The sequence below is a fragment of the Tasmannia lanceolata genome, unplaced genomic scaffold (genome assembly GCF_043159265.1).
Source record: "Tasmannia lanceolata isolate RefF3 unplaced genomic scaffold, GAP_Taslan_0.1 ptg000002l, whole genome shotgun sequence".
Taxonomy (NCBI): domain Eukaryota; kingdom Viridiplantae; phylum Streptophyta; class Magnoliopsida; order Canellales; family Winteraceae; genus Tasmannia; species Tasmannia lanceolata.
In genome coordinates, this window is record NW_027518679.1 from 54,097,646 (window position 1) to 54,111,901 (window position 14,256).

Below are 14,256 nucleotides of genomic sequence, written 5' to 3' on the forward strand. Positions count from 1 at the left end.
AGCATTTCCCAAATATTCATCGTAAAATTTCATCACTTGCATATTTTTAAAAAAGATTAAAAATTTTCATCATTTGCATATGTTTCCATACGTTTCCATAATTTTAAAAGATTTCCACCTAAACCGAAATGTTTCGTGCCAACCGAAATTGAAACCGAGACTAAAATTTAAAACTCTGCTCAGCCTCACGGAAATACAATGACGTTTGCCAACTTGGTGGAGGTGGTGGCCACTGAAAACATGTGCTCTTTGGAAGATTCAAATCCGATGACGAATTTTCTCCAACTCGGGGAGGCTGATCCAGCCCAAATCGCAGGGCTGATTTATTTATATTTTCTTACATATCATTTAGGATAGATTTATTTCCATTTTCATGCGTGCCAATTAGGAGACTTTCATTTCTGTTTTCATGAATGCCGGCACATGCGAATTCTATGCATAGCTAATTAAGGTCATTTAGGATTGAGTTTACATTTTATGTGAGTTGCCATTGATACGGTAGTATATATCAATTTAGATGTTTTCGTTTTTACTTGCATGAGATTCCTTTTCTAGAATCCTTCCTGGTCTTTAAAAAGGGGTGGATAAGACATGTAATGGGACTTTTGATTTTGATTATGAAATTGATGAATTGAAGAGAAGACGTCCATTCTTTGAGTTTTCTTCTTTTTCTCTCTATTTTGCTATCTCAGGACTACGATTTCTTATTCTTGTGGTTTATTTTTGCACTCGCATCTACATCACAACTAGTCTATAGTTCCCATCCTTTATTGGTCTGAACCATCCACTTAATAGTCCTTGCTTTATATCTCTTATTGCCTAAAAAACCATGATGCTCATCCAATCCAAAAGTACAATAATGTGCAATTTTTTTATTATTTGTGGTTGAACATGGACACACATGATTGAGGTGATTAACATGCCATAGGCTATCCAAATCAAGGCCTATCAATTGGACGGTTCAGATAAATCGATCAAAGGTAGGACCCACCGTACTGTACAATGAGCATTTCTCTCAAACCATGACCTTTGGATGTCACTAAGAAAACGATAACAATGCATTAAATAGCCAAAATACCCTTGATTTTCTTAAGAAACTTGGCTTATATTCGACCTATCAATCGTATTGGATACCGGCAACCATGAAATATTCGTGGGCCCAATTGTGACAATGGAGCTGAGAAGGAGAAAGGGGTAGAGATTCGAGACAACAGGAAAAGAGACTAAAAAAATATTGAAAAACAATTCGCTACTTCAAATTGGATTTTTTCTTCCTATTTTACATGGGCTTTTCATGCTCCCTCGCTCCCACCTTCTCAAGTCTCTCCCTCTACCCATCTCTCACAATGGCCCCATGGAATATTCTTTCATGGTGACCGAACATGGCCTTATGATTCTGTATCTCTAAAGTCACCAAACACATGGGCGGCTTTTTTCGCTTTTCTTTCTTGTTTCTTCTGAGTCCATCTTCCTCCTTGAGTCCAAACAAATGTTCATACGAAAGGGGAGTAACCTATGTCTAGGACCAGACGCTTTTGAAATCAGTGAGAGGTGAAAACATACTTGGCTTTCTTGACTTTGCTGTTATAAACTAGGGAATTGCTAGGCAGATTTTGTCTTATTTATTTAATTCATATGAGGTGGTTGCTCTATCCTGCAAAAGTACGCCGTGAAATAGCTTGCCCCAGAATTACCTAGCAAATCCCTATAAAGTAATAAATTTAAGATTCTAATTTAGTTACACTAAAGTGGTCAATTCATGACTTTGATATATGGTCCAGTATCGGGGAGGCAGAGATGCAATTTGTTGAACATCGAGCCGTGTGACTAGAGTTTTAAAACTCTAATTAGATTGACTTGTCTAGCTTGTTTTGATAGGCTAAAACCTGCTATGTTCTTCTGGATTATTAGTTAATTAAGATTTTTCATTTTTTTAGTGATCGATCCATTTGATTGGCTAAGCATTGAATTAAAGAAACCAAGAGTTCTCCATTGGGTTTTTCCATGGCATCCCTTGTTTAATGATTGAATACAGTAATGATTAGACTGAGTAAAAATCTATACCATATATATTCCCGGACATTTCACGGGTTACTTTGTAGGAGAGAACAACCATCTCAAATGAATTATATGAATAAGACAAAATCTGCTAAAAAGTGAGCTTGTGTGATTATTCTGTAATGCAGAAATGGGTGGCCAAATGGCTAGGGCTGCAACTCGGGTCGGGCGGGTCCGGTTTTGAAGAACCCAACCCTACCCGAAAAATATCTCGGGTCGGGTTTTTTTCCGGAAAACCCACGATTCCCAAACCCGGCCCTACCATGATAAATCTCAGGTCGGGTCAGGTTGGGTCGGGTTTTTTTACGTTGACGCAATTTTTTAAGGAAAACTCTTGTTTGGGAAGGCAACTCAAATCATAGAAGTAGAAAAACTCAAGCATGGCAAACTCTTTACTCTTTAGTGCATTAACTAATAACTAGTCCAAAGAAAATAAATTGATGCATTACCAAATGAAAATGATTATACTCATATGAGATAAACAACAAACTATTTAGTGCATTAACTATTTAGTTGAAACTTGAAACCCTAGAGCTAAAGGGGGAAACGAACAAAAGATGGAAAGAGCCCATGTGATTGCGTGCGTGTGTGAGTTTTACTTTTAAGTTTTCACTTTTAAAGTGACAAAGTTTTAGAAAAAATAAATACATACTTTAACTTAAGTAACTCGGGTCGGGTCGGGCCCCTTCAAACCCTGCTCGACCTGAGATTAATGCGGGCTTTTGGATCGTAGACCCAGCTTGACCCGAAACCCAAGAAACATGAACCCAACCCAAGCTATTTTCAGGTCGGGTCGGGTCAAGGCGGGTCGGATAAAACCTGACCCAAGTTGCAGCCCTACAAATGGCATTCCACGAAATTGCCTATCAAATCCCATATGCGAAAACTTGGGTGGCTTTGAGGTTATTTAAAACCTTATAAATATAAAGTTTACTATAACTATTAAATATCTAACTAATGTAAATCTATCGCATATGGTAGTTTCCTTTGAATATTAAATACCTTGTTAATGTAAATAAATTGTACATGTATTACTATATATAATGGAGAAACTCGGAAGCCACGTAGGTTGTTTAAAACATAATATGTATTACTATATATAATGGAGTTATTTAAAACATAATAAAACTAAAGTCTTCTTTATATACTTTATAAGGGATTTGCTAGGGATCATCAGAGAAGGCATTTCGCAGGCCGATTGTTGCATGAGAAAGCAGCCAAATAGGCTCACATTTCAACAGATTTTATCTTATTCATTTAATTCAGCAGCCTGTGAAATGCCTTTTACTACTGTCCCTAGCTAATCCCATTTTATAAATGTGAACTTTCTTATATGTAATTGAATATATTATACAGGTTGATGTTGCTCAAATATATCCAAGTGATCGAATGGTCCTAGTTGCACTGGATCCCTCTTTTTGACTGGCTCCGATGAGAGAGAGAGGGAGAGAGAGAGAGAGATCACCTCAACCTACGCTCATAGACAAAAGGTTAAGGATCGTACTCGGAGTTGGATTTCCAGAGAAACCCTTCGACACTCAAGTGAGGGCTGAATGCATATGGGGTTTGGGTTAAGATATACGCACCTGGTGCGCGCGTGTGTTTGGGGGGGGGGGGGGGGGGGGGGGTCTGTGTTACCCTTAGAGGGCGAGTCAACACATGGAACTATGTGGTTGGTCTCTTAAGTACGAAATACTTTATATGTAATGCGGGTGCTTAAGAGGGAAGAAGAAGAAAAATAGAAATTAAGAACACAACAAGAGAAGAAGAAGAAGAAAATGGAAGCAATACTCAACCCAATTGATATTCCATCAATTACATAAGTTTCTCAACGTCAAAAATTCCCTCTAAAGATGGTTTCTAACTTTTTAAATAAAAGAAAACCAATGCAAATTCGTTCAAGATCATCCACTAGCTAGCTTAGGGACTAACATAACATTAATTGCATTGGAACTCACTAACTTTGACTGTTTTGGGAACCCACAGACACAGTCCACCAAAACTGCCATAACTTTCTACCCTCTTATCCAATTTCCAAGCACAAATACTTGTTGGAAAGATCTCAAGAGATCTACAACTTTATAGTTTACCACTTTCCATAATTCTTCCATTTAGAAGCTCAAAAAGCAGGTTCAAAATGGACCAGCAACATTAATGACGGACTGCACCTTGGAACTCCACCAAAACCACCTAGGCATGACGCCATGTTGGCACTGCATCAATATGCATACCATTGCTACGCTTGGATCTGCTTTCTCCCTCATGAAAATTTAGATATGAAATTGCTTTTTAATGTATTATCATCCGCCGGCCAATACGCTACGCCACATAGAAGTATTAAAATATAGCCCTGCCTATGTATAAATCGCCAGCTTATAACTTATTGCCCGACATTAGCATTGTCACATGACAAAATAATATATTGCCTTCTGTCGCCATCAAAGCATGCCCAAGTGGGTGTAAGCATTATTCTGAAACAAGGTTATTGGATGAAAAGTCATAATCACATTCCAAGAGCTAGCACTTAATGAGGGCATGTTTTGCAACTAAGAAAAATATTTAATGGAATATTAATGGTTGGGCCAGTTGTGCGTGCGAGAGAGAGAGAGAGAGAGCGAGAGAGGAGTCACTTTAGGGCCATTCTAGAGAGAGAGAGAGAGAGTTGGTAAGCTTGAACATACAACCTTAGGATTGAGATACAAAGCCTCAACTATTGAGCTACAAGCGCAACCCCTTTAAGAATTAAGACTATGTTTGGCAACCATGATTTTTTTTTTTTCATGGAATATTAGCTTATCAAGTGTTGAGAGAGTGTGAGAGGAAGAAAATTGAACAAGCATGAGTGAGGAGATGATGAGAAGTGTCAAAAAAAAAGAAAAAAAAAAGAGTTTTCTTATTCCTATTTTCAGTTACATCTACACAGATAGAGTTTTTCTTTTTTTTACTTTTATTTTGAAAAAAAATAAATTTCAGAGTAGCCAAACATGACCTAGGTATTGTATTTTTTCTGCTTCCCATTTTCTCCCTACTCCTTCCCTCTCAAGTCTCTCCCTCTCGGCTTGGATAATGAGTTTGTATTGAGATACTTTTATGTACACTACAATGATCACATTTTATATTTTTTTATTCTGAACTGTGCCTGATCCCACTATGTAAATATTGTCCAGTTTTGGCCTTTCACCCTCCCCGGTTTTGTTTTCGAGCAGCACTAAACGTGCCCGACTCACTCCGCGGGGCCCACCCCTTGGAGATGCTTAAAATGCATCTACCCATGGAAACAGAGATACACATATGTAGTCCATAATCTTTTCCTCCTCTTCTGATGTGGGATCTCACAATTGTTGTACACATTTGCATGCTTTTGAAACAAATATGACTATTATTGAGAATATATATGCTTGATAGATATTCATTTGGTTAAGAGTACAAGCAAAGTAAGCAAAGTAAGCAAAAAGCAAAGAATGGCCCTAAACAGCACTTATGTCTCTTAAAGTTAGCTAGTTATGTCTCTTTAGTGGGCCCGACGGCTCACAAATTCCCCAATAATTAACAAGGGAATAGTCTCCATTCACGAGGTGGCTGGTCTGTCGGTAAAATGCTTTTTACGATGGACCTTAGCAAATCCCAATTAACAATCATAACAAGAGTCTCAAAAAGTAGAGATTTTATATGGTGTAAGCCCTTACAGTCCCTTATTTTTCAAAAAGTACTATACGGACCACATCATAGGATGATTCAAATCGTCCATAAGATGGAACACAACTTAAATAGGTTGTTCCCCAAAAATCATTTCCATAGGATAATCCTAGCCCTCTGATCTATAGAGGTTTCCATAATACGTAGTTTTCCATAGATCGGAGGGTTGGGATAATCCAATGGAAATGATTTTTGGCGAACAACCTATTTACATTATGTTCCATCTTATGGACGGTTTGGATTATCCTATGATGTGGTCCGTACAGTACTTTTTGAAAAATAAGGGACTATAAATAAGTGCTTACACTAAACAAAGCAAAAGCAAAAGAACGAAAAAGTAAAAGGGTTCGGTTGTTGCGCGTCAGTTCCGGTAAATGTAATTTCCAGTCCCACCCCCCAGTAATTTTGTTCAACAACAAGGGTAATTACGTAAAACCTCTGGTACTTCTCTTTCACTACATTCCATCTGAGATACGCTAACTTACGCTAACTTGCGCCGTCAAAGTCAAGTATGTACAATGTCTACAATGTACACTTGGGAGTTGGGACTTCCTTCCTGTAATGGGTCCTACAAGGCCCACACTAGCCAACATCGCTACGTTGCGCCGTCAAAGACATGCATATACGACAAAGTTCACCCCCAAACCAACGGCAATTTAATATGCCACAAGTTGGGACCCATAAGGCGCACGTTAGCCAAAATGACTTATCCTACGCCTCCCGATAACGTAAGCATGCACACTGCCTCTCGCAATCCAGCAACGTCTGAGAAGCCTTAAGAAGTTTCCTTTTCCCTCCTACGTATCGTCTGAAACCCTCCTCCCCCCACAAGATTTTTCAACAACAACGACTCAAAGAGTTTGATTTTTCTACAATACAATTGATCACTGTTTAGAGTCTAAAGGGGTCTGGAGAAAAATTATACACTGGGTTTTGTTTGGTTTGAGGTTTGTTTTTGAATTTTGATTTTTTGGGGTATTTTTTTTCAAGATGGAGGAGAGATATGAGCCTTTGAAAGAACTTGGGTCAGGGAACTTTGGGGTGGCGAGGCTGGTGAGGGATAAGAAGACAAAGGAGCTTTTTGCTGTCAAATACATTGAAAGGGGGAAGAAGGTTATAAAAAAAAAAAAAAAGCATACAAACCAATTGGATTCCAGTCATTTTTTTCTTTTGGGCTCAATCTGACTTGTTTTTTTCTATAGTTTTTTTTTTCAATCAGTTTGAATTTTGTGCTCTTCTTACATCATTGCATGTTATCTTTTTATGTTGTTGTTGTTTGTTTGTTTGTTTGTTTGTTTTCTATTTTCTAAGTTCTTGTCGATGGCATTTTATTGACTGTGCTGGTGCTCTTTTTCTTTTTCCTTCTTGGAATAAAAAATCAGTTTGAGAATTTTTTTTAACATGCCGTTGTTATGTGGGGGAGTTCGGTTTGAATATTGTGCTCTTTTTACATCATGGCGTGTTTTTTCTTGTTGCTCTGGGTTTTAACTTTATCTATTTTTGTTGTTTGTTTTCTATTTTCCAAGTCCTTCTGGATGTTATTTTATTGACTGTGTTGGTGCTCTTTTTACTTTTTCCTTTTTGTGAGAAAAATTCAGTTTGAGATTTTTTTTAACATGCTGCTGTTATGTAGGGGAGTTGGGTGGGTGGGATTGTATTTTGTTGGGACTTCTCTTTTTGGTTCTTATTTTATTTCTTAAAATTCTGTTTTTTTTTTCTTTAAATATTTTGTCATTCAGGGAAAAAGGAGAAAAAAAAAATGTGTTGCAGTTCTTCTTTTAGTTTGGAATTGGGTTTTGGTTGATTGTTTTTCTTTTCTTTTCCTGGGTCTGGTTTAGTTTTTCTGGTCATTTTTCTTAAATTATTTTTTCTATTCCGAGTTTTTTCTTATTTGGATATGATTATGGGTTTCTTATGAATTTGATTTGGTTATTGGGTTCAGATTGATGAGAATGTGCAGAGGGAAATCATTAATCACAGGCCGTTAAGGCATCCTAACATTGTGTGTTTTAAGGAGGTATTGTACTCTGTTTATATTTGATTTTACTTTTGAGTTTTGATGACCTTTCTTTTAAGCATACACTATATGCAATCTGCGGATGATTATTATTTAGAGGTTTATATCATAGCTAATACGTAGCAGTCATTGGCTTCTCTTTCTCATAACTGAGAACTTATGTTTGGCTTGATTCAAGGTGATTTTTAATTACGTTGTTTGGAAATGGATTACATTTCCTTCTCTGATCTGATTAGAATTGGCTGGGCAAGGGAGCTGTATTTACAATATCTTGTAGTTTCTTGACGGGTCACTCTGAATTTTGTCTAATGTACGTATCTTTCTGTTCTAGAATGAATATCAGAATAGTATGGTTTTTCACATTGTTAAGGGCATTCAATACTGTGTCTATATTTGATATCATGCAAGTGCATTGTGACGGTGGCGGATAAAGAAACAGATATGAAGTAAGCAGAATATCCTTTCTGATGCAGTTCCATAATCCAACTGTGGTATTGGTCAACCTCATTATACAAAAATAAAAAATAAAAAATATCAGCCCTTGTTACTGGTTTCAATAGGGCTGGCAATTTCACCCGAAAAAGAGGGGATCCGCACCGCCCCGCCCCGTTTGGGGCGGGGATTCCCCGATTTGAGAGGGGAAGGGGATTTTAAAAATTCCCCGGTGCGGGGAGGGGAAGGGGAAGGGGATGGAGTTGTCCCCGCCCGCCCCGTTAATCAATGCCATTTTTTTAATATTTTTAAGTATTTTTTTTTTAGGAAAACTACTAGAAACTCTGTGAATCGGCTACAAGATTCCCCCAAACATAAACTTAGCTTGTCTTTTCCTTTTAATTAGCTTCTGAGAGCATTTTGAGAACTATAATAACCTTTTGACAGATATTGAAATAATAAAGACAAGCTGAGTGTATGCAATTATCAAAAAATCGTAGTGCCAACATCGGTAGCCAAAATAAATTGCATTTTATTATTAAAAGTATGGTATGGCCCGCACCATACGCTGATCCAAACCATCCATTAGATGGGGCACACCCAAAATAGGTTGTGCCCCAAAAATCATTTCCATAGGTTGATCCTAGCCCTCCGATCTATAGAGGAATAGGATCATTCAGTACCTCTACAGATCGGAGGGTTAGGATCAACCTAAGGAAATGATTTTTTGGGCGCAACCTATTTAGGGTGTGCACCATCTAATGGACGGTTTGGATCATCCTATGGTGCGGGCCATACCTTACTTTTAATAAAGTCAGGAGTGCGATCATCAGAATACAGCAGTGCTCATAACATTTCCCAAAATTAATGATCCAAAATGGGGTTTGGATGTTGGGTAGTCGAAGTGGCTATGATACCACTTGATCTAAAAACTTATGGGATGGTTGGGATCATCAAAGCGCCGTGGTCTTGGACCAGTGGTCTATAAGTATGTTATAGACCAACTTATGGGATGGTTTGCTATCTTCTGAAGAGTAAGAAATATATCTCCTTCGTCTATAAGTATGTTAGTTTATAACATTTTTATATATTGAAATTGCATAAAGTTGATTAGGGACACCCAGCATTAGTGTATCAATGACTAAAGAGGGGGTGATGTTGGGATGGGGCGGAGAGGGGATTTTGTCCCCGAAGGATGCGGGGAGGGGAAGGGGATTAGATATTCCCCGCGGGGAGGGGAGGGGGACCCCCCACCATCCCCGCAGAGGGGAGGGGAAGGGGAGGAGGGAAATTCCCCGCAGAGGGGAAGGGGTAGGGGACCCCAACATCCGGCCCCGCCCCGCCCCGTTGCCAGCCCTAGGTTTCAATGTGTTGGTATCAGCTTTGCTTTTGTCAAAAAATGAATTTGGTTTGGCCCAACTGCAAGGTAAAGTTCCATCTGAATAATCTTTTGGGCCACATGCTGACACCCCTAGCCACTGTATTATGAATTAGGGTTAGAATCATGTACATTATTGTGACACAAGTGATAGTATTCACATGGATTCCCTTCCTCCTGTATATACTCTTAGGAGATCTGTATAGTGACCGGCATGAGCTGAGTTACTCTACCAGTACCATCCCTCACTACCTCTACACTTTTGCTACATGTTCTTGTGGGATTTATGGTTTTTCACCCCACATAGAGTCAAGAGAAAAGCAGTTTTTTTATCCTCAATATGGTTCAAAGGTGCAAACACATCAAGTCATTTTCACCCATGATGTGACAGTAAGACAACTCACACCCTAAAAAATACGAAATATTTTGCAAAATAAGCTTCATATAAATATTCCAGCCCAAGACTTCTCTCACAATATGCTTCTTCTTTGCTTGCTTACAACAGAGTATGTTCTAAAGCTTTTGGAGATGTGATGAGTCCCCAACATCCTAGATTTCTTTGTACATGGATTTATTCTATTGAGTGTGTGGTCATTTCTCACATTCCAGATTGTGAAGTAGCTGAAGGAGCTTTCAGGGTACTTGGGCTCTTGGAACAGATAATCCAGCGAGCCCCCGAGTCCCAGATTGTGGTAGGGAGACCTTTTTTCTTTTTTTGATAGGTAAGTTGAGATCTAAACCCCCGACCTCAGCATGAAAGAACATAGTCTTTAGCAAATGAGCTAGAGGCTCAAAGCCTGCTAGGGAGACTAATAGCTAAAACGTAGGTGTATTTTCTGTCTCAACGTGACTTCCCCAAAAATGCCGACAACATGGGAGAATAGGAAGTCAGTTTTTAGTGTTTCTTTCTTTCAGATATTTTCCTGTAACAGCTTAAGCTAAATAAGGCTATTCTTGATGGAAGGCTATTGTTAAAGATCAGATTAGATCAACCAAGTTTCTGAGCTGAGTTTGGGATTTTGTTCCAACACGATTTCATCATAATAAGGCCACTACTCATGTCTTCCATATTAGTGGATTGCTCTTAAATTTTTGAGGATTTCTTTGCCTTCATTGATCAACTAGTTGATGTCCTGGTCTTTGAATATTGGAATGATCATTTTTCATTATTTGAATTTATGAAATACCCAATGTTAGATTTTCATCTTTGGTTTAGAAAGAGATTGGCTTATTGGAGATCGGTCAGTCACTTATCTGTCCATAATTCAAATTTGGGGCAATTCGAATCTACTGAAAGGTCCGTGGTTCATGGAGATACAGTCCAAATAGGAGCAGAATATAAATCTGTCTTGCATGAAGGTGCACCTAGGAGATGATCCTGCCATTTCTCAGCATGGAGTCTTCATGAGAGAACCCTCGTTAACATCCCAAAGCCTATGTATCCCAAAGACTCTTCTATCCTTGGGCCGGTATTCCACTCCCCAAATTACATCCCTTAAAAGATTTATCTTCGTCAAGAACCCATAGAAATGACCATGTGGTGTTTTCTATCTCTTCTATCAAGTTTTTTAGGAATGCGAAAAATAAAAACAGCATGTGTGACATTTTGCTAAACTGTGGGTCCCTAGAAGCAGCAATCTAATGATCGATAGATGATTAGATTTCCACCTTGAAAGTCTGCTATCAAGAAGGTGAGAGAAGGGAGCTCTCTTGTGTCAACCTTGGAATATATAATGGCTAGTTTAGACTTGTGTCTCCGTTGAGAGTATTTATGTCCCACAGGGTACACCATCAACTGCATGTAGAAAAAAAGAGCATGAGTTGATCCCTGGAAATATTATCTGGAAGTCTCAATTATATTCATGGTTTTAAGTTTTTCTAGAGGAGCCAAAAAAACTGCTGCAAACCCTTGAATCTATGAAAACAAAACTTGCCAATTGATCTACAGTATAGCCTTATCCTGATCGATTTGTGTTGCTACTGTTACTTTTATCATTACAAGTTTTAAAATTTCATTGAACAAGAAAGCAATCCTCCAAGCTTGAATCCGTGCTACTAGTCATTCAAAATTCATTATTTTACGACTAATTACATATTATCTAAAAAAATAAAAAATGAATCTTTTGGGTTTGACATAAAAATTCATGTGGAATCAGATGGTAAATGTGGGGAGCATTTGCATTTCAGCCAGATCCTACGGCAGTCACCATATTCAATTTATTGCCTTTTTGTATTCCTCCTGAGTTTATTTTGGAGACTAGTCTTGCGACATGGATTGTACGACTCTGGGCTTGTAGGGTGACTTTAGATGATTTTGTGCAGGTCTTGTTAACACCAACTCATCTAGCCATTGTCTTGGAATATGCAGCTGGTGGGGAATTATTTGAGAGGATATGCAGTGCTGGCCGATTTAGTGAGGATGAGGTCCTAGAACCATAACTAGTACCTTAATTTCTTTGGGTTCCAGTCTCTAGACATGTTTATATTTTGGTATATTAAAGTTCTCTCTTGCCTGAAACTTGTTTTCTGTTTGTTGCTGATGATCATAACTGCAACAGGCGAGATTTTTCTTTCAACAACTTATATCTGGAGTTAGCTACTGCCACTCTATGGTATCTCTGGAATTTTTTAGACTAAATGGTGAATACACCCTTTCATCTGAGATATCTTTAACAGCAAAGTTACCTGTTGTGTCATTGTAGGAAATTTGCCACAGGGATCTTAAACTGGAAAATACACTCTTGGATGGAAGTGCAGCACCGTGCGTAAAAATATGTGATTTTGGTTACTCCAAGGTAGGTAGTATTATGCTTATGACCTTTGTACTTAATTCCCGTTTGACAATGATTAAGTGTGTTTTTTTGGCCTCCTTTTCATTGGATTGCAGTCTGCTTTGTTACATTCACAACCAAAATCAACGGTAGGGACACCAGCATACATTGCCCCAGAAGTCCTGTCGCGAAAGGAGTATGACGGAAAGGTAATTCTTTGTCAGTAGAACATGGCCCTAGTGGACTCCTAACAGGCACTAATTGCCCATATTTGGTTAGACCAGCTAGGCCTCTGAATTGAGTCTCAAAACTAGTTTAGTTGCCAGTGTTCTTTCATATACATATGTGATGATGTTGGTCACAATCTGCAGATTTCAGACGTTTGGTCCTGCGGGGTGACACTGTATGTGATGTTGGTGGGAGGATATCCATTTGAGGATCCCGAGGATCCTAGAAATTTTCGAAAGACGATTGGAGTGAGTTTCCTTTACAAAATTTACCAGAATTAAGTGTTTTGAGCTTAAGGTTGATTCTACTAACAAGTTTAATTGCACTGTGCCCAACAGAGAATAATGAGTGTTCAATACTCCATACCAGATTACATACGTGTTTCTGGAGATTGCAGGCAGCTTCTTTCTCAAATTTTTGTCGCCAACCCATCAAAGGTAAGATTTTCAACATCAATTTTCCTCTAATCTTATATACTTTCAACCCAAATTATTCAACCTCTCTCAATTTCCTTGTTCACACTTTCTGAATTTTCTTTGAAGAGAATCACAATCCCAGAGATAAAAAAGCATCCTTGGTTTCTGAAGAACTTGCCAAGAGAACTGGTGGAAGGAGAGAAAAGAAACTACAATGATGTTGATTGTGACCTCCCATCTCAGAGTGTGGAAGAAATAATGCGGATAATCCAAGAAGCCCGGACGCCTGCCGAAGGTTCCAAGGCTGGCGAGCAATCTGTTATTGGGTTGGTAGATCCTGATGATGTTGACTCTGGCATTGACAATGAAGAGGTCGATGACAGTGGCGATTTCATGGCCCATGTGTGATCAATTCATTTCGAATTGGTATGAGGAAATTATGAATGTGTTGATATATGAATATCCTAGTGTATTCGTATTATATTTCATTGTGGAATACACTAAACTATAAACACACTGATTGAAGTTTGCATGCTGAATTTACATAATTGTGTCTGGAAATCAGATTCTAGTGTTGGGTACTTTCCTTTGTTGTTGCCTTCTTGGTTCCGATTGATGTATTAAGCTTTGTGTGTAAATTTCGTATGGGTCTTTACTATAAAAGAGAAGGTCAATTGTCTTGTTAAATTTAAATGCTTTTGTTCCTTTCCTCTCCTGTCAAACTATGTAAAGCTTTGACTGTTCTTCACTAGGCCAGTTCTCAGTGCCAAAACTGTTTCCCACGGCTTGGAAAGTAATGCAATAGTTGCTTTTTGGGGTAACTTTCAAAAGATGAAGACAAAGAGAAGGGGTGACAAAAGAAACCACAGAACTACAAATAGCAGATATAGCAGGTCGGAGGGTTAGGATCAGTCCTTCAAAACACGGATGCAGGTCAGAATGCGGCCAAAGCAAATCCTAGTTGGCTTGGCATGAAGCGGTCGAATACTCGGTTGATGCAATCGCAAATCCTAGTGAGCCCGGCATGACGTGTTTGAATACTCGGTTGATGCGGTCATAACTCGGGAGAGTCATAAGAGTTTTGATTGACTTTTGTAAGGAAAAATGCTGACTCAAGCAAGAACACGGCCAAGGTAAAAGGGAGTCGACTTGGGGCATTCCACGATGACACGGTGATATGTACCTGTTTTTGGTGTGTGTGTTGTAGTTGCAAAGTAGTTATCATGTCGTTAATTATGTAGGATTATGGGTGTTAGTTCT

At 38.6% G+C, this 14,256-nt stretch overlaps 1 protein-coding gene across 1 annotated transcript; it reads left to right on the plus strand.

Moving 5' to 3' along the window:
- The first annotated feature begins 6,548 nt into the window (after positions 1-6,548).
- On the plus strand, positions 6,549-13,683 carry LOC143879011 (serine/threonine-protein kinase SAPK3-like). Its single transcript, XM_077381219.1, has 9 exons — positions 6,549-6,867; positions 7,697-7,771; positions 11,904-12,005; positions 12,140-12,193; positions 12,284-12,376; positions 12,469-12,561; positions 12,724-12,828; positions 12,919-13,017; positions 13,123-13,683. Exons 1-9 carry the CDS (start codon positions 6,745-6,747, stop codon positions 13,402-13,404), a joined length of 1,026 nt encoding a protein of 341 aa, XP_077237334.1. The 5' UTR covers positions 6,549-6,744; the 3' UTR covers positions 13,405-13,683.
- The last annotated feature ends 573 nt before the right edge of the window (positions 13,684-14,256 follow it).